Source organism: Ceratotherium simum, chromosome 2 (assembly GCF_057802395.1).
Source record: "Ceratotherium simum simum isolate JZ-2026a chromosome 2, ASM5780239v1, whole genome shotgun sequence".
NCBI lineage: Eukaryota > Metazoa > Chordata > Mammalia > Perissodactyla > Rhinocerotidae > Ceratotherium > Ceratotherium simum.
In genome coordinates this window covers 29,319,058-29,339,641 of record NC_141901.1, presented here as the reverse complement: position 1 = coordinate 29,339,641, position 20,584 = coordinate 29,319,058, and the positions used below count along the sequence as shown (strand labels likewise).

General features: G+C 41.5%; 1 protein-coding gene and 1 pseudogene across 9 annotated transcripts in view; one reads left to right on the top strand and one right to left on the bottom strand.

Annotated features, from left to right (window-relative positions):
- The window catches only part of LOC147917790 (membrane cofactor protein-like), a 183,082-nt gene that overhangs the window by 56,801 nt on the left and 105,697 nt on the right, over positions 1 to 20,584 (bottom strand). For 7 of the 8 annotated variants that reach the window (XM_087439820.1, XM_087439835.1, XM_087439842.1 and 4 more), the window contains exons 2-5: positions 12,340 to 12,528; positions 11,905 to 12,007; positions 4,687 to 4,772; positions 3,117 to 3,314 (exon numbers count right to left, since the gene is read on the bottom strand). In XM_087439820.1, coding sequence (XP_087295946.1) covers positions 3,117 to 3,314; positions 4,687 to 4,772; positions 11,905 to 12,007; positions 12,340 to 12,528 — 576 coding nt within the window. Of the gene's footprint in view, positions 1 to 3,116; positions 3,315 to 4,686; positions 4,773 to 11,904; positions 12,008 to 12,339; positions 12,529 to 17,847; positions 18,024 to 20,584 lie in introns of those variants that run through there. The other variant, XM_087439825.1, reaches the window with a different exon arrangement.
- Positions 472 to 8,107, top strand: LOC106800179 (ubiquitin-ribosomal protein eL40 fusion protein pseudogene; annotated as a pseudogene). The gene is made up of 2 exons (XR_015554465.1): positions 472 to 677; positions 6,600 to 8,107. The product of XR_015554465.1 is annotated as a ubiquitin-ribosomal protein eL40 fusion protein pseudogene (transcript).

Below are 20,584 nucleotides of genomic sequence, written 5' to 3'. Positions count from 1 at the left end.
CGTGGCAGGTTGTTAGGCTCAGGGCCTTACAATTGCAGTAAGCCTCTAGCCTATTATGTCTCTTGTCAGCTCTCTGAGGATTGCAGCTGGGTGGGGCTGGCCTCAGGCACAGGAGCACCCAATTGTTTCAGGCTTTGGAAGGTGGAGCAAACCTCCTATGTGGGTCTTTGAGAAGCACAAGTCTTCTGCAGCTGACAAGCCCTGCAGCTGACAAGCCCTGCCGCCCACAGGTCCACACACACAGTCAACACAGTCCTGCCCCGTGTGCGTGCCCCGACCTCCCCAAGCAGACCCAGTCTCTCCACGGTGGGAGCCCCACACACTCCGCCACCGCCCCACACTCTCCACCCGCTCCTTGTGCACACCCTGCCCCGCTCAAGTCGGCTCAGTTGCCAGGCTGCAGAGAATCCAGTCACCAATCTATGCAGGCCCACACGTTGCCTGAGGGCTTGTTGTTGGGTGGCGCCAGTCTCTAGGGTGGGCTGCCTGCCCTGGCTGAGCTAGATTAAATCGGTGCTCTAGCGGGTGGAGCAGACCCTGGGCTAGCAGGCCTCAGGGAGAACTCCAATGGCGTCTGTGTCAGCACGCCCACACCGGGCCACAACAATGGCTGCCGCCAATGTCCCAGTCCCTGGAGAGGTCTCACCCCTCACTGAGATGCACTCAGGGCCTATTAGGTGAGTCTCTTGTCACCAAAGCACTGTGCACCTTTCTTTCTGGTGATTTTAGCGTGCTTTCTGGACCGGGTGAGTTTGTGCGCGGGCCCTTTAATAGCCAGTTTTAGTTTCTTTGTGAACCGGGTTTTCTGGGGGTGCTCCCCAATGCTTTAGTAGCAGGCAAAGTCAGATATTATGCCGCTGGTGTCGATTGTGCTGGGTCCACAAAATGCCCACAGCAGGGGCGCTCCCCAGCTCAGGACCCCACGCCTCCAGGGAGGGTGCGTACCTGTGAGCTGCTCCCGGCGGCCGTGAAGCTGGCGGCTTGTGAAGGCGGCGTTTTTCCTCTCCAGAAGGGAGTCTCTGCCTCTTCCACCTCAGTTAGGATTGTCCGTTGTTGCAGGAGTTCCTCTTATCCAGTGTTCAGTTCTGTCTCAGGGGTAATTTTTCCACGAGTAGCTGTAAATTGGCTGTGTCCACGGGAGGAGGTGAGTTCAGAGTCTGCCTACGCCCCCATCTTGAATCATGTTTCGATCTTGTGTCTTCTAACCTTGCTAAAACTTTAGTCTTTCAAATTTTCTACACAATCATGTCATAAGTGAATAAAGTCTATTGTATTTCTTCCTTTCTGAAATGTTTATCTATTTCTATCTTTCCCCATATTGTACTGGCTAGGACCTCGGATACAATGCTGAATAGAGAGGTGAGAATACACACCCTTGTTCCTACCTTAGTGGGAAATAAATTAGTCTTTTACCAGTAAATATAATGTTAGCTGTGGGATTTTTGCAGGTGCTGTCTATCACCTTCAGATAGTTCCCTTTTATTCCTAGTTTGCTGAGTTCTATCATGAAAAGATGAATTCTACTAAATGCTTTTTTCCTGCCTCTATTAAGATGATCATGTGATTTTTTTCTTTAGTCTCTTGGAAAGGTAAATTACACTAATTAATTTCTGAATTTGAATCAACCTTGCATTCATGGATTAAATTCTACTTGATTATGATATATTCCTATTTTTATATATGACAGGATTTTATTTGTTAACATATTGTTCAGAAAGTTAGTTCTATATTCATTACAGATGTTGTTTGTTATTTTCTTGTGATGGTTTTGTCTGGTTTTGGTATTATGGCAATGCCCTTCCCGTGATATAATTTAAGAAGTATTCCCTCCTCTTCTATTTTCTTGAAGAGTTTCTGTAGAGCTGCTATTCTTTTTCCGTTAACATTTGGTAGAATTACCCAGTGAGCACATGGGGCCTGTAGTTCTCTTTGTGAGAAGTTTAAGTTTTCAAATTTATAAGCATAAAGTTGTTTGTTTTATTCCCTTATTTCAATGTCTGCAGAATATTTAGTGATATGCTCTTTTTCATGCTTGATACTGGTGATTTATGTTTTCTTTTTTTCATGTCTATAGGTCTATTCATTTTACTGATCTCCAAGAAAAAGGTGTTAGTTTCATTGATTCTTTATTTTCTTCTCTTTTCAGTACCACTGATTTCTATGCTATTTCCTTCTGTTTCCTTCTTTTACGTTTAATTTGCTCTTCTCTTTATTTTCTCATGGTAGAAGTTTAATCTTTTGAGACTTTTACCTTTTTCAAATCTAAGTATTTCATGATATAAATATCCTCTATGCAATGCTTTTCCTATATTCCACAAATTTTGATATGTTGTGTTTTCATTTTTATTCAGTTCAAAACACTTTCTAATATTCCTTGTGACTTCCTGTTTGACTCAATTGTTAGGCAGTAGTGTCTTGCATAATTTTCACATATTTGGGGAATTTATGGTATCTTTATTGGATTTCTACATTCATCACATTGTGATCAGATAATGCACTGTGAATGATGTCAACTTTTTGAAATTTGTTAAAAAAATTATCTTATTGCCTAGAATATGATATTATAAAATGTTCCAAGTGCACTTGCAGGGAGTAAATATTTCGTTGTGATTCAGTGGTTCCTTTCTTTCAAGAGTCAAATCCCCTCGAATGTCTCCCTGCTTTTGGTCACTCTCAAGTGCCTGAAATATTCCTTTTTAAATATGTTCTGTCATATTTAACAATCTTATCAGTAAGAGAGCTAGTATTTTACAGTTTACCATTTCCTATAGCCACAGCTCTCAGACTTCTTGTAATGCAAGCTAAAACTTTCTCATTTTTAAGCCAGTGTGTGTTGTTTTTTGATGCTTTCAAGCAAAAAATTCCTAACTCAGGCATACACACAGTAGTTCACAATGTAAAACTGTGATGCCAAGAACATGTGAGGTGAGGGGTGGGAAACTCTGTAACTAAAACTGTTTTTGACTCAATTTGACCTGTATTAAATTAAATTAGTTGTCAATTTAACAGGAGGAGAACACACACGAGACTGTTTTGTTTACCTGTAGGTAAAACGATTTTTAAAGTGTTTCTACAGTATTTACAAATGAAGAAGGAAATAATGGAAATATTTTTACCTTTACACTCAGGAGGGTCACTACTCCATTTGTCATTCCCAGAACAAACAAGCCTGCTCTCTCCGATAAGTGAATATTCATCTGGTCCATCTGAAGGATCACAACTATAAGTTACTTCATCATTGTATGTAAATTCCTCCTGGTCCCTTCTGGTGTATTTTCCATTTTGTATTTTTGGAGGTGGACTACAAGACATCACTTAAAAAGAGAAAAAAAGAGGACATGAAAGGCAAAAGGAAAGGTAAAAGATTAAGACAGCGTTAGTAAAGTCCTATGAACTCCTTCAATAGATTCATATAACACATGATTTGTACAATCTAGTCGTGAATCCAATATCCAATTAGAAGAAGGATTCTTTGAGAAACTGTATTATCCCCAATTTAAACCATTAACATGGAAATGAACTTTCAAAATAAAACCTATTTTCTTAAATATGTATACAAAATATCTATATGAAATATCTACATTTATCTACAAGGCCATGCTACGTTTTCTTCTCATCATAAGAGATGCTGATAATATAAGGATAAAATATGCTTGTAATTAAAAATAAAACACAGTGCTACTTGAGAAATGCTTTGTAATTTATAAATATATCCATTTGTTACATCAGTAGTTCACAATACCAAGATATTATTGTCTTTTTTCACTTTCATCCTTACGAGTGTATGGTGAAATTTTCCAGAGGCTACAAATTATGTGAATATGCAACAGACTGAATCCAGATGTCATCCTTTAAGAAAGATATTGAGGGGATTTGCGATAATTTAAAACAATGCCCCTATTCTATTTGTTTTGGAAAACTGATGTTTCACAAAAATACGTTGCATGTTACCATGTATTGAGCTTACTATTCTTTTTTTTTTTTTTCCCCCAAAGCCCCAGTAGATAGTTGTATGTCATAGTTGCACATCCTTCTAGTTGCTGTATGTGGGATGCGGCCTCAGCATGGCCAGAGAAGCGGTGCGTCGGTGCGCGCCCGGGATCCGAACCCGGGCCGCCAGCAGCGGAGCGCGCGCACTTAACCTCTAAGCCACAGGGCCGGCCCAGAGCTAACTATTCTTAAAAATGAATTAACAAATAATTATTTAAAACACCTTAGTTTTGTTTTGTTTTGTTTTGAGGAAGATCAGCCCTGAGCTAACATCCATGCCAATCCTGTTTTTGCTGAGGAAGACCAGCCCTAAGCGAACATCTATTGCCAATCCTCCTCCTTTTTTTCCCTTTTTCTCCCCAAGGCCCCAGTAGATAGTTGTATGTCATAGTTGCACATCCTTCTAGTTGCTGTATGTGGGATGCTGCCTCAGCATAGCCGGACAACTGGTGCGTCAGTGCATGCCTGGGATCTGAACCTGGGCCACCAGTAGCAGAGTGCACACACTTAACTGCTAAGCTATGGGGTGGGCTCCAAAAACACCTCAGTTTTAATTCCAATATAATGAATACCAAGATAGAACCCACATAAACGAAAGCTCGTCAGGGTCTTTGTCAATTTAATAGGGGAAAGGGGTTCTGAGGCCAAACAGTGTGAGAACTGCTGCTCTAAATTCTAAAGAGAGAATACACTTACCTTGACATAATGGGGGATTGTCACTCCAATCCACATTTTCTCCAACAAGTTCACAATATAGAATGTTTTGTCCAATTAAGTTAAAACTAAAAGAAAAAAGAAAAATTGTGTTCTTTAGAGTTAAAAAGATGCAAATAATAATGAAGAAAATTTTTATATGGTTGTTTTCCTGCAAGACAGTAGTTTGAGAAGTTTCTAAAATAATGAAACTGCTAATAAAATATGTAACTTAACTAAAGAGTTTCTGCATTTGAACACACATTGGCCAAGAGGAAATAGATCTAAATGAATCTGTTATACCTGTTGGTATGGACTCTTTCCTATCTCTGGCAATCACATCACACATTCATTTCTATGTCCTCGCTCACGCCATCTGCTCAGTAAGGACAACGAGTGAGTAGAGAGAACAGGCCCTAGAGCTTGCCCGCCTGGATTCAAGTCCCAGCTCCATGACTGACTTGTTATTTGAGCTTGGGCAAGTCCCTTAATGTTTCTCTTGCTCAGGTTCCTCATCTATGAAGAGGGGATATACATACCTCAGGGGGTTGTTCTGGGGATTAGATGAGTTAGCATCTGGCACACAGTGAGTGCCAGGTAAGTTTTAGCTCTTATTAATATTCTTTAGATGAGAATATCTTTCTAGGAATAGCTCAAGAATACTATTGGATGAAATCTTCTCTGATGATTTAAATTCACAATACTCTCTCCTCCTTCTGGACTCGTACTGTAATGATCATGAATAATTCTATGTAGTTGGTACTTAACTCATTTACTATTTTGCTCTGAAACCTCTCCAGATTTACTGTGTTTCTCAAGAAGGCTACAACTTCTTTGAGAGGAGTCTCTTATTTTAAACTTGTGGTATCCTCCAAAGCGCCTAGCAGGCTCTCTCTCTAAAACCATTAAGTGGAAGTTCCAATATTTTTACTTGGTCAAGTTAAAAAATAAGTGAGACTGCCTGTACACACTTCCAGCCGACTTTTCCACCAAGTCTCACTCATTGATTCCATATTCGCATATATTAGGAGGGGATTCTGGGATGATGGCATTGTAGGAAGCACCAGGAATCTGTTTCTCACCTAGAAAACAACTGCACTGCCTGATGTAGGTATTTTGGAACTTTGGAGTCTGTTCACAGCTTGCAGTTTCCAGGGAAAGATCAGACAGGTAATCTGTCTTAATTTCAGTCAATTTCAGCTCCTAGCACAGTGGCAGCTACCCATCCCCCACCCTCAACAGGCAACTGTGCATGTGTCCCTGGAGCAGTTTAGAAGCAGCCTGTAGGAGCCTGGTTGGGCAAAAAGGATTCTGTCCTCCAATTATCGGGGATTCGTGCTCTTATCACTGATTACTGCTTCTGATCACAGGTAAACTGACAAAGGGGTTGGCAGCCAGCTGTCACACTTACCCCTACTCTTGCAAGCCCCTTCCGCGCCAGCTGAAGTGACTTTCAAGGGATTTACAGATTCAGCGCCATTTGCCGCTCCTGCATTTTGCAATTTTTCCCCTTCCAGGGACCGGACATTAAAAACTAGGACATTCAGAAACAACTGCATACACAGGGAAAATTAGAAAGTGACTATGCACACCCAGGAAAAGGCTCAGAAAAAACCTGAGAAGTCCTTCAGTTTCATGTCAGGCTGATCCTCAGCACAGAGGCACCCTACAACAACAAACAAACACACAAACAAAAAAACCAATAAAACATCAAGCCTTAGGAAAGGGGGATAATCTCTCCAGAGTTACCGCATTATTAGATTCAAAGGTCCAGTTCAATAAAAAAATCATACGGTATACAAAGGAACAGGAAGCATGCCCCATTCAAAGAAAAATTAAATCAATAGAAATCATACCTGAAAAGACCTCATGGTAGATTTACTAAACAAAGACTTTAAAATAACTGTCTTTTGCAGGTGGTCTTGGTGGCAAAACGGAGGTTTCCACTACTGTCACCCTCTTTTTCCTCATTGAGGGGATGAGCGGCAGAAATAGAGATGCAGATCTTTATGAAGACCCTGATGGGCAAGACCATCTCTCTTGAGGTTGAGCCCAGTGACACCATTGAGAATGTCAAAACCAAAATCCAAAATAAGAATGGCATCCTACCTGAGCAACAGTGTCTGATTTTTACAGGCAAACAGCTGGAGGATAGTCACAGTCTCACAGACTACAATATCCAGAAAGAAACCACCGTGTACTTGGTGCTTCACCTGTGGGGCGGCATCATGAAGCCTTTCCTCTGCCAGCTCACCCAAAACACTGCTGCTACAGGATGATCTGCAAGTATTATGCTCACCTGTACCCATGTGCAGTCAACTACTGTAACACGTGTGGCCACATCAACAACCTGTGCCCCCAAAAGAAGGTCAAATAATGCCTCTACACTGGCTCCTCCTTTGCCTGAAGGGTGGCCTCCTGACCGAGCCCCAAGGCCCTGGAGCCTCAATAAAATTTGAAAGATAAAAGAAAAAACTGTCTTAAAGATGCTCAAATAAATATCAGAAGAACTGTAGAAAGTCAAGAAAACAATGAGTCAACAAAATGGAAATATCAATTAGGAGACGGAAAACCTAAAAGAAACCAAAATTAAATAATGGAGTTGAAAAGTACCGTAACTGCAATGACAAATTCACTACAGGAATTAAAGGCAGATTTGAGCAAGCAGAAGAAAGAATCACTGAACTTGAAGATAGGAGAACAGAAATTATTGAGTCTAAGGAACAGAGAGGATTAAACAAAAGTGAACAGAGCCTAAGGTCTGTGCAGGATACCAAGAAGCAGATCAACATAAACACTGTAGGACTCTCAGGAGGAGAAAATAGAAAGAAAGGGGCAGAGAGAATAGCTGAGGAAATAATGGCTGAAAACTTGCCAACTCGGATGAAACACATGAATATAAATATCCAAAAAGCTCAACAAACTCCAAATAAGATGAACTCAAAGAGACCCACACTTAGACACATAATAACCAAACTTTCAGAAGCCAGAGACAAAGAGAGAATAATGAAAGCTACAGGAGAAAAGTGAATCATCACATCCAAAGGATTTTAAATAAGATCATCAGAAGATTGCTCATCAGAAACTTGGAAGCCATCGACAGTTGGCCAATATACTCAAAGTGCTAAAAGAAAGAAAGTGTCATGCAAAAATTCTCTGTCCAGCAAAACTGTCCTTCAAAAGTGAAGGAGAAACTCAGGCATTCTCAGATAAACAAGAGCTGACTGAGTTCGCTACCACTAGACCTCCCCTGCAAGAAATGTTCAAGGGAGTCCTGCAAGGTGAAACGAAAGTACTTGACAGTAACTCAAAGCCTTTTGGATAAATAAAGATCTCACTAATGGTAAATATATGGGCAATTATGAAAGCCAGTATTATTGTGACAATGGTCCTTAAATGCAATTTTTGTTTGCTATATGATTTGAGTCTAATCTTTTTAAATAAACTATTAGTGTAGAATCTAGTATTACAGTTATAAAGTGTAGAAGCTAGTATGACATGAAAATCTAAAAGGGGTGGGATGGATTTGTAGGGGAGCAATTTGTATAACTTATTGAAATCAAGTCGGTATAAATTCAAATTGGAGTGGTATAACTACAGGATAATCCTCATGGTAACCACAAAGAAAACAGACACAGAATATACACCAAAGAAGGTCAGAAAAAAATTTAAACATTTCAGTACAAAAATCAGCTAAACACAAAAGAAAACAGTATTACAGGAAATGAGGGACAAAAACGGCTATACGGCATACAGAAAAGAAATAGCACAATGACAGAAGTAAGTCCCTCCTTCTCAGTAATTACATTAAATATTAATGGATTAAACTCTCTAATCAAAGACAGAGCTTGGCAGAATGGATAAAAATACATGATTTAACTATACGCAGTCTACAAGAGACCCACCTGAGATCCCAAGACAAAAACAAGTTGTAAGTGAAAGGATGGAAATAGGTATTCCACAAAAATAGTAACCAAGAGAAAGCAGAGGTGGCTATACTAATATCAGAAAAAATAGACTTTAAATCCAAAAATGTACAAGAGACAGGAACATTATATATTAATAAAGGTTCAGTACTGCAAGAAGATATAACAATTATAAACATTTATGCACCCAATGACAGGCTATCAAAATATATGAAGCAAAAACTGACAGAATTGAAGGGATAAATACACATTTCTATGTAATCGGCACTTCTACAATAGTAATTAGAGACTTCAATACCCCATTCACAGTAATGAATAGAACAACTAGACAGAACATAAGTAAGGAAACAGAGGATGTGAACAACACAATAAACAAACTAGACTCACAGTCACATATAGAGTTGTCTATCCAACAACAGAATATATAAGCTTCTCAAGTGCACATGGGACATTTTCTAAGATAGACAATATGTTAGGCCACAAATTAATGTTATTAATAATACAATTAATTATATAATATATAACCTAATACATAAATAACAACTTAATTATGTACACTACCAATATTAATTAATCAATAGACTTAAAAATATAGATGTTGTAGAAAGTATTTTTTCTAACCACAATGGGATGAAATTAGAAATTAATATCAAAAAGAAAACTGGAGGGACCAGCCTGATGGTGTAGTGGTTAAGTTCGCACACTCCGCTTCGGCGGCCCGGGGTTTGCAGGTTCAGATCCCAGATGCGGAAATACGCACCAATTATAATGCCATGCTGTGGCGGCGTTCAATATAAAGAAGAGGAAGATGGGCACGGATGTTAGCCCAGGGCCAATCTTCCTCAGCAAAAACAGAAGGATTGGCAGCAGATGTTAGCTCAGGGCAAATCTTCCTCACAAAAAAAAAAAGAAAACTGGAAAATTCACAAAATTCTGAAAATTAAACAACACACATTTAAACAACCCTTGGCTCAAAGAACAAATCACAAGGAAAATTAGAAAATACTTTGAGATAAATGAAAATGAAAACATAACATACCAAAACTTATGGGATGCAGCAAAAGCAGTGCTAAGTGGGAAATGTATAGCTATAAATTCTTCCATTAAAAAATGGAGAGATCTTGGGGGCCAGCCTGGTGTCATAGCAGTTAATGGTGTCATAGCAGTTAACTGCGCACGCTCCACTGTGGGGGCCCAAGGGTTCGCAGGTTTGGATCCCAGGTGAGCACTGACACACCCCTTGGCAAGCCATGCTGTGGTGGTATCCCATATAAAGTGGAGGAAGATGGGCACAGGTGTCAGCGCAGGGCCAATCTTCCTTGGCAAAAAGAGGAGGATTTGCATCACATGTTACCTCAGGGGTGATCTTCCTCAAAAAAACAAAAAAAATTGAGAGATCTAAAATCAACCACCTAACTTTACAACTTAAGAATCTAGAAAAAGAAGAACTAAACCCAAAGGTAGCAGAAGGAAGTATACAATTATGATTAGAGCAGGAATAAACAAAACAGAGAAGAAAAAAACTAGAGAAAATCAATGAAACCAAAAGCTGGTTCTTCGAAAAGATCAACAAAATTGACAAGCTTGTAGCCAGATGGACTAAGAAAAAAGGAAAGACTCAAATTACTGAAATCAGAAATGTAAGTGGGGACATTTCTACTGATCCTACAGAAATAAAAAATATTATGAAAGTACTTTGAAAAAATTTATGCCAACAAATTGAATAACCTAGAAAAAATGGACAAATTCCTAGAAACGCAAAATCTACCAAGACTGAATCATGAAGAAATAGATAATCTGAATAGACCTATAACTAGTAAGGAGAGTGCATCAGTAATCAAAAATCTCCCAGTAAAGAAAAGCCCTGGACCTCATGGCTACACTGGAGAATTCTACCAACATTTCAAGAAAAACTAATACCACTCCTTATCTAATTTTTCCAAAAATTTGAAGAGGAGGAAATTCTTCCAAACTCAGTCTATGAGACTAGCATTACCAAGATACCAAAGCTAGACAAAGACACTACAAGAAAAGAAAGCTACAGACCAAGATCCCTAATGAACACTAACATAAAAATCCTCAAAAAAATACTGGCAAAAAATTTTGCAGCATATTCAAAGGATTTTACACCATGACAAAATGGGAGTTATTCCTTGAATGGAAAGATGGCTCAACATATGAAAATCGAACAATGTAATATGGCACATCAACAGAATAGAGGGAAAAAAACATATGATCATCTCAATTCCTGCAAAATAAGCATCTGACAAAATTCAGTATGTTTTCATGATAAAAACACTCAACAAATGAGGAACAGAAGGAAACTAACTCAAGATAATAAACACCATACATGGAAAACGCACAGCAAACATCATATTCAATGGTGAAAAGCTGAAAGCTTTTCCACTAAGATCAGGAACAAGGCAAGGATGCCTATTTTTTTCTATAGTACTGGAAGTTCTAAGAGCAATTTGGAAAGAAAAACAAAAGGCAATGGAATTGGAAAGGAAGCAGTAAAATTACCATTGTTTGCAGATGATGTGTTCTCATATGTAGAAAACTCTAAAGATTACATGTACAGACAAACACAAAAAAATTAGAACTAATAAATCAGTTCAGAAAAGTAGGAGGATACAAAGTTGATACAAAAAATCGGTTGCATTTCTATGGTGTATTACATTTACCCTCTAAACGGACAGTTTTCACAAATGCCCAGTATTCCCAATACATACTATTAAAAGAGCCCCATAGAACAAAGGTTATAATTAAGTGCTCAGTAACTCATTTTGAGATGCTTCATTCCTTTGCAACAGTCTCAAAGATAAGGTTTTCCAACTAAGAGATCTTGATCAATGTTATGGTCCAGGCTAAGCGGGGCAATTTTGGTCTGCTAACACCTTACAGTTATCTCGATACAAGAATATCTTTGGATGGCAACTCTACCTCCCATTTCCATAAGCCCTACTTCAACTCTGGGAGTTGGCCATCTTAAATACGGTGCACTTTGATGCAAAGGATAAAATAACCATGGTTACTACATTTTAATGCTTGTGATAGGCTTATTATTACATATAGTATTATATAATATTACTTTCCTTCAATTTAAATTTCTTTCTGTTAATTATACATCTTTTCCGTCTCCATAAAAAAACCAAGAGTTCTTTGGTTTCAGGTACAACTTGTCACATAGAAAGCAAAATGGAATCAACTTCATGGGAATGCTTAAGAAGAGAAGCAAAACAAAAATGGAATTCATAACATGTACCTAATTTCCTCTAAGGAGCAACTTACTTACCCCTCATTACAAACATAGTGAATCTGTGAACCAAACTCCAAAGTTCCATTTACATATTTGACTTGGCCATTTGTGGGTTCTCCTGGATGTCGACATAATTTTCCTAAAAGATAATTTTCAAGTTCATTGTTTTATACGAATTTCAAGACAGATTTGAATCAACATCAAAATTCTACATTGTTCTTTTGAATTAATGGGACTATTATTTATTTTCTTTAACTATATAAGGCCAGACTTAAGATTCACATGTCCCTAGGCAACCAACTACCCAGAAAATGATTCCCTGGAGATTTTTAAAGCCGGAAAAAATACATTGCTCTCTAAAAACTACATTCACATAAGAAAACCATGAGTGTAGCAGTGGAATATGCACCATAAAATGTGTGAATATCTGTAGAGCAACAAAAAATAACATAAAAAGTTTTGTTTGCTTACTTGTACAAGCCTCCTGGAGAGGCGTCCATGTGCTATCAGACTGACAGACAGCAGAGGTGGCAAGAGGAGGTCTCTTGAGCTTGTATCCTAGACGACACTCATATTCTATTGTGTCCCCAGGATTATAAGTGGCTTGAGCGACACCCCTCAGCCTCATAGAATTGAATCTTGGTGGATCATCACAGGCATCTAGGAAGAAGAGAATAAGAACATGAAAATAAAGTACTTTATCTCTTTCACGAGACTGGCAGCAGGTAGGTAGTACAGAATAAATGGAAAGGTTCTTGGCAAGACATTAAATGATTGTCCCAGGCTTTTACCCAACTGGTGATAATTGTGGAGGATGTCTCTTGCTCATTTTAAATAACATCCCATTAGCTTTTGGTTTGTTGGGGAATAAGGTGAATTTCCATTCAACAGTAAATTGAAGAGACAATATCAATGGTTTTGGTTTTAAAATATATTTATAGGTACGCATCCTTCTCCACTTTTCCTAAATTCATTCTAAAACTCACCGCTCCTCTAAGAAGTCTTCTATAGTATGTAACACTCTGCTGAGATTACTCTTCCATAGATGGAAACACAAACTCATGATCACTTGTCACTTTGGGCTCAGTCTCCTCTCAGAAGGCAAGTTCCTAGAGGTCAGGGACCACACGCCTTCTTTTTCTACTACACCCTGTACCCAGCGGGTGCTCACTAAATGCTACGGTAAGAGGCAATGATGAAATGAGCATCGTGGATTTCATGGATCAAAACGAATATGGACTGAAGTATTTCAAAATATAAGAACTCATTTCATGTTAGTGAATTGAATATTTTTTAAGTGAACAGATGCCATGTAAATATCAAAATGTACTACTTTGATAGCCTTACATGTAAAAAATTTTGTTTTCTTGGACATTATTTTATATAATTTAAACTTCCTTTACTGATCTATGGATCATGCATTCCCTCAGAATCTCCTTGAGGTGCCTGTTTGAGCTGTTTATCCAATATATCCCTACAGTAAAGCTACTATATTGCTATGCTTTTAGATGAATTTTTTACTTCTTGATTTTTTTCCGGGGGCAGCGGGATTTTTTCTCCTTAGAATAATGTCATTTCTACTTCAGCAATTCCTCACACTGCAACTAGAATAATATTGATATGATACAATGACCAACCCTCTTCCAAGTCAGATGCTTGTCAATGGCCCCCCATTGCCCTCAAGATAATGTCTAAGCCTCCCTAACACGGCTAACAGACTTTTAAAACCTGTCACTTTCAGGACGCTGCTCACTCTTGCACACTATTCTCAAGCCATATTCCATTCCACGTAGTGCCCATTAAGTTACTTGAAGGACATTAGCACTCTTGGCCTCCATGTACCATTTTACTCCAGCTTTGGCCAGAGACCCTGCCATTCCTCCCACCCCACTCAGCCATCAGTTTCATCCTAGACGCCACTTCTTCCTTGAACCTCCTGACAACTCTCAATCAAAAAACTGGGCTAAGTGTCCTCATGCTGCCCTAACTTACTTCTTTCATAGCACTTTTCATATTGTAATTCTTTACTGTTGACACTCCTTGCTAGACTGTCACCTTCTTGAGGACCATGTCTCACTCATCACTGCCATTTCTAGGACGTCGGGTGAGAGCTGACTGAGCACGGGTATCAGTTCTATACACTCTAATGGCCAAATTCAAATTCTTTACTGGTCTGCCAACCTGATCCAGAGGAATCTGCAAACCATGACTTTTTTCTTTGCTGTTTTTATGCCTGTCTTCAATTTTATTTCATTGGTTTAGTTACAGCAAAATCCCTCTATCTGAGTTTTATATTTCTTTCATGTCAAAATATTTATTATTTTATCATAAACCCGTTCTTCATTACTGCTATTATATGAAATGGTATTTTAACATTACCAAAGGTAAACTCCAAATATTGTGGGTTATATTTTTGCCTAAAGTATGGTAATGCAAGATTCCAGTAGTTGGTTCTTACAACAATAGTGATGACAGTAATAATTTTAGAAATAGCAAATTTAAGCACTACTTGTGCCAACCATATTTTAAGTGCTTTTAAACTAACTTAATCTTCATAATCATCCTATGAGTTGAGATTACTCTTCCATAATAGTTCCACAGGTACTATTTCCCCCTCCTTAAGTTGAGCAAACTGAGGCACAGTAAGTGAAGTAACTTGCCCAAGAAACATTCCCAGTAGGTAGTAGAAGCAGGAGTCAAGCCAGGCAGCCTGGTTCCACTACCAACACTGCTTCCCGTCGCGGCCTCTCATCTGGAACCCTCGCGTGCTAACACCAACACACTCTGTCTGCAAGTTAGTCCTCAAGAAATGGTCTTCTATTGAGTCTGGGAAATTAAAGCAACCCTAGTCTAGATTTGTGTTGTGCTAAGTCAAACAGAAGGGCTCCAGGAGCCCTAAAAGGACAGGTAATAACATCGTGTCTGAATTGTATGATGGTGATTGTTCATTCCTGACTATCCTGCTGCTTTTCACAATTATTCACTCTGTGATCTAGTCCTCTCCTTTCTCTCGCCTCCTTGGCCCTACTGCTGCTGCACTGGGTAGCTTGGCAGTCCACAAATCCCTGAACCTTGACACATCTCTGAGTCTTTGCTCACACTGCTCCCTCTGCTTGGAACACCCTTCCTCCCTGCTCAGCAGCAACTCCTGCTCAACTGTCATCTTCTGGAGATGAAGATAATCATCTTAAAGCTTTATGCACTGGAGAGAGATTTGGCTACATAATTTCTTTTGTTGCCCATCTCCCAGGATTCTGGTAATTTAGCAATTGACCAGATAAGGACTGCTCTCTTTGCACTGTAATATGCAGAGGAAGGAAACTAGGTAACTACTGTGTAAGCACTTATTGATCTTGGCTTCTTCATTGGCAAGAAAAAAGACCTAAAGTAGACAGGAAAAACCATCCATTATAGGAAATTGTGGCTTTTGTCCTTCTGCAGGAGTGAGACTGCTCCCAAAAGTCGACAAATGTTCCCTTCTGCGACCTCGTAACATTTGGCAACTACCTCTGAGATGACAAGCCTCCCAGGCACGACAGTGTCTGCTTACAAAACCTTCTCCTCATAAGCAGCTTTTAAAGTGAAATGTTTATTTTATCCGCATACTTCCCTGCCCAGCATAGTGAATTCTCATTTTACTCCTCTAATTCTCATACATCTCCTGATTTTACCTTTCAACCTTAACCTTAACCCTGTTTTTCCTCCTCTTCATTTCTAGTTTTGTTACCTTCCATGATGTGTCCATGATGCGTCCTATTCATTTCATTTATCTATTTTCCTCTATTTTAAATAGCTTTCAGAGTCTCCTTAAACTCCTAGCTTTAAGCCTATTCTAAAAATTATTCTTCTTTAAAAATTCCTTTTGTTTTCTTTTTACCACCACTGTTCCACCATCCACCCCCTCCTACATAGAAACAAGGTTTTTAATGATCTGTAACAAACAAGACTGGGATACTGTGAGCCCTGGAGAGTCTACTAACAGGGAAGACAGAGCCTCTCTGACCTCAGCTGTCCCAGCCTCAGCTTTTTAGGCACCACAGAAAGGCCATCCTAAGCATGGCGCTTTAAAGAACCTTCCCCCTGGAGGAATATCAGCCTGAGCTCTAAGCCCCCACTGAACAGTATATTCACTTTTCTGGTATTTAATAGTAATAAAAGAGTGTTGATATAGAGGCAAAAACAGTGGGCATTTGGAACCACAAGTGTGACAGACAAGATCTCTGCATTCTAGTGTGGAAAAAACAGAAAACATAGTTTTGGAAGGGTGACTACAAGTTAGGAGGAGTTTAAGCTGGAGTGTGTGTGGGTGTCTACCCGAGACAGGGTGGTCAGAGAAGGTCCCTCTGAGGGGGTAGCATCTCAAATGAATTTGAAGAATAACAAGGAGCCACTTATGCAAGAGGCAGGAGGAGAGTGTTCCAAGGCTGAGGGAATACAAGTGCAGAAGCCCCAAAGTGGCAGAGTCGGCCTGTGTGATGAGCAGAAAAGTCTTCCCTGCCTCCAGTCACTTGTTAACTGCTCTCAGAGACTCATGCTCCTTTCCTCCAGAGCACATCTCTTGGGTTATAACATATTCATTAGTATTATGTTTTGGTAATTGTCTGCCACTCACAATAAATTTTAGCAACTATTTCTTGATTACCTACTGGGGATCTAACAATGAGCAAAACACAGTCCCTGCTTACATTCGTGTGTGTGTGTGTGTGTGTGTGTTTGTGTGTGTGTGCAAACAGACAAATAAAGAATGAAGCATACAAACAGTATATGTCAGAGGACGCTGAAAATAACTTGGGCATAGCAACACACCTGCATACAAAGACACAGGAAATATACCACAGTATTAAAAATGGCTGTCCTTTAATTGTGTAAGTTTTATACAATAACATGTCTTTTTTACCATACATATTTTTAAAGTACTTATTTCCATTCAATGAAACATGAAACAAACTTAGTAGATGGGCTTTCAGCTAGAGTTTTTGAGCTGAAGGGGAAAACCAGATTAATACTATATATCGTTCATCTCTTAGGATAATTATTTCTTACTAGGTTTGGCTACCAATGTTTTTGAGGTTAGTTCTGATTCCCCTTAAATATGATCCAACCTAATGAAAAGAAGGGAACAATGTCAAAAAGCCATTTGGTAATAGAACTGGATACTGTCTGTACTGGATGGGCACAGGAAGATAACTACATGGCGCAAAAAGCAACAGCCTGCAAATGGATACCAATAAGATCATGGGCAACAAGGAGCCTGTGAACGTCAGGTACAAAAGCATGGCGCACCCTTCCCAAACCCTCTAAACCCCAGGCCCCCAGAGCCTGCTCTCACCCCAGCGCTACGGGCACACCAGGCACTTCCCAGCCCCCTTACAAAGCGAGCAGTGAGCCTCCTTGCCCCACACTCGGCACCGCGGGGCTGGCCACTTCCATAAAGCACACACCCGAGAACACCCGCCGGGGCTTCCGCAGCCCAGCCCAGCGGGGCACAAACACCCCTCTCAACAAGGCACCACCCTGCCCAGGGAACAAGGGCAAACCCTCCCCACGGGCACAGCCCGAGTCCTAGCAACACCCCCGCGCACCCGGGCACTCAAGAGCAAGCCCTCGCCGCTAGCAGCGGTCCGCGCGCCCATCCCGACTTGGCTCAGCGCGGCCACCGCCCTGCAAGCTTTGGCCAGGGACGCGGCTTGGCCCCGGTAAACGCCGGCCGCACCCACCACCCCGCCCCGCTCAGTGCCGACCACCAAGCACGCCTCCGCCTCCCGCACTACGCGGTCCTCACCCCCCCGGAGCCCCGCACAGCACCACCCGGGGGGAAGCCTGGCCACGGAGCGCCAACTCCGCACGGCCCGGCTCGACCCAGCCCCGCGCCTCCCACCCGACCCACCGAGCGAGGCTCCCCCGCCCTCGGCTCCGGTCCGCCCGCTCCCCGACCCGCTCCGTTCGCCGCCGGAGCGCACACCCTCTCCAGGCTCCTACCGGAGGACACGGGCAGCAGCAGCACTAGGGCCCCCAAAAGGACCCCAACGAGGCCCCAAGAAGAGAAGTGGCTCTCGGGGCGGCAGGGAGGCGCCGTGCGCGGCGCGCAAGACGCCGTCATTTTCAGGAGATCCGCGGGAGTCCTGAGAGAAGGCGGAGCGAACCTTCTGGAGTCTGGTTACCGGACGCAACAATTCCCACACTCACAGAAGGTCCAGCGAAGAAAGGCGGGTGGGCCTGGCCTCTACCGCGCCCGGAGGTGCTACAACTGTCTGCACAGAAAGCTCTCCTATAAAGCAGGCATTGTAAGCTGACCCATGAAGTGGAGCTACTGTCTCTCCCTTAGCCTTGAGATCATTTTAGTGACTGAGTTCAGAGGGAGAGTGTTGACCATGAACTTCCTAAGGTCCTGACAGGGATGGAACTCAAGAGTCAAGGCTTTGAGTGAAGTAGGGGAGTAAATACTAGTGGTTCAGCCAACTCCCCCTCAAGATATTGTCAAACTGCCCAAGAATGAGAGAAGAGAATACGCATGTTTATAGACCCGGTTTTGAGCTGTGTGGTAGATCTCGTTAGGCTTTATGAATGGCAGGAGGGTGAGGTAGGTGTGTGGGGATGTCATTCAACAGAGGCCAACTTCTCGGGGCGGCAGGGAGGCGCCGTGCGCGGCGCCCAAGACGCCGTCATTTTCGGGGAGATCCGCGGGAGTCCTGAGAGACAGCCGAGCGGACCTTCTGGAGTCTGGTTACCGGACGCAACAATTCCCACACTCGCAAAGAGTCCAGCGCGGAACGGCAGGTGGGCGTGGCCTCTACCGCGCCCGGAAGTGCCTGGACCTACCGGGGCCGGGGGTGTGGGCGGGCGGGGCCAATCGGGCGGCTGCGAGGCGCGGCGTCGGCGCGGGGACGGGGCGTCAGGCCCGGAGGGGACGCGGCGTAACCCTGACTGGCATCTGACGGACTGGCGTTGGCGGGCGGCCCCGGCCCCTCCCGCGTGAGCCGGACTCTTCTCTGGCCGCACCCTCCGCAGACCTGCCCGGAAGCCCGAGGAGGCTTGCGGGAAACGCTGGGTCACCGCCGCGTTCAAGAACGGTTAACACCCCGCTCAGGAAGGGTGGAAAAGAAACATGAGCGGCGGGGTCATCGTTGTCCCTTTTCCGACCTGAAAATAGAAACCCGGCGCCCAGGAGCGGGTCACCATGGGGCCAACACCCCTCAGGGCTTCAGTTTTGTCCTGGGCGCTCCATCTGTCAGGACTGCCTGGGCCCGTGGTCACTATTGGGCGTTAATCAGGCATAATTAGGGACAACACTTGAGAACCGTGGTTGAGCCTCTGCTCCTGAATCCCATCAAGGCCTGCTAGACTTCAAAACCACAAAGACTTGGCCTCTGCACTCACAGCCCCTAATGTAAATTACTCTCCCCCTGCTCGCTTGAAGGGATGCCCTGGAAGGAAATTATTAAAGAACACTGGGCCCTTAGGTACTGCGCCTCAACTCAATGGGATGGGCCCTTGCCCTTCAGCAACTAAATGTTTATGAAGAGAAAATGTACATGTATGAAAAAGGTAAGGACGAGGGTGTATTAAGCGCCAAATTCCTGGAAGCAATGAATGCCATTATTGTTGGCTTGGGTAGGAGTTGGTAAGAGGGAGAAGTTTTGTGGTGAAACAGTCTCTCAGTGCTGGAAAATTAAGAAAGAGCAATATTTATTTGTAGAGTTGTGAGTAAACCTGTATGACTACAAAAGTGAAAAAAAAAAAGGGTAATGTGACTGGTATTAAAAGAAGAAACAAAAGGAGCTGACGTTTTCTTCCTATTAGTTGGCAAAGAATAAAAACGTCAGCCAATGTGAGTAAACACATTGGGGGCCAGGCCCCCTCCGACTTGGGATTTTTAACATAATTTCCATATATTAAAAGTTTTAAAAGTGACATGATTTTTAAATCACCAGTTCCATTTAGAGTTTATTCCAAAGAAATCATCAGAGCTGTGAGCAAAGATGTATAATTTAGGAAAAAATATAAACTCTTCAGTGTGTAGCAAAAATATAAGGAATTTTTGATAGATGGCTTTATGGGATGAAATTCTATGCAGCAAGAGGTGTAAAAAAAAAAATAGCAATGTGAGAAACTATGATATATTCGTAAGTGGGAAAAGCAGATTCCAAATCAGAATGTGCCTTTTAGCATTCCTTTTATTAAAAGTAGTTTATTGATACACACAAAAAGAGATCAGATGGAAATATACCAAAATTAAGTAATAGTTGATAGGATTATGGGTATTTCATTTGCTTTGTGCTCTTAAGTTTTCTATAGTGACAGTACATTACCTTTGGGATCAGGTAAAGAAAAAAAATTTTAAAATCTATCCTGTATATCAACTGCTTTTTTGTTCATAGAATGGCGAAGATAGAAGCTGTATTTCACAGGGTTCAGGTATGCGAGGATGGTGAGGAAATGGAAGCTCTCCTAATAAACCTCAAATGCGTCTTCTGTAATTATAAAATTTTATATATATATAAACAATTCTATATCTGTGATGTACTAAAGTCTTTCTGGGTTACAAAAACCATGGAATTTCCTCTTCCTCCCAGACCAATGCCGTGTTTGAATTGTTGGTAGAGCATATAGACACGAACTGTGGATGTGATGTATAAAATAAACACCTTAGTATCTTGGATTATAAAATCCAGACACGCCATGATGACACTTAATTGAAGGAGGTATAATTAAGGAG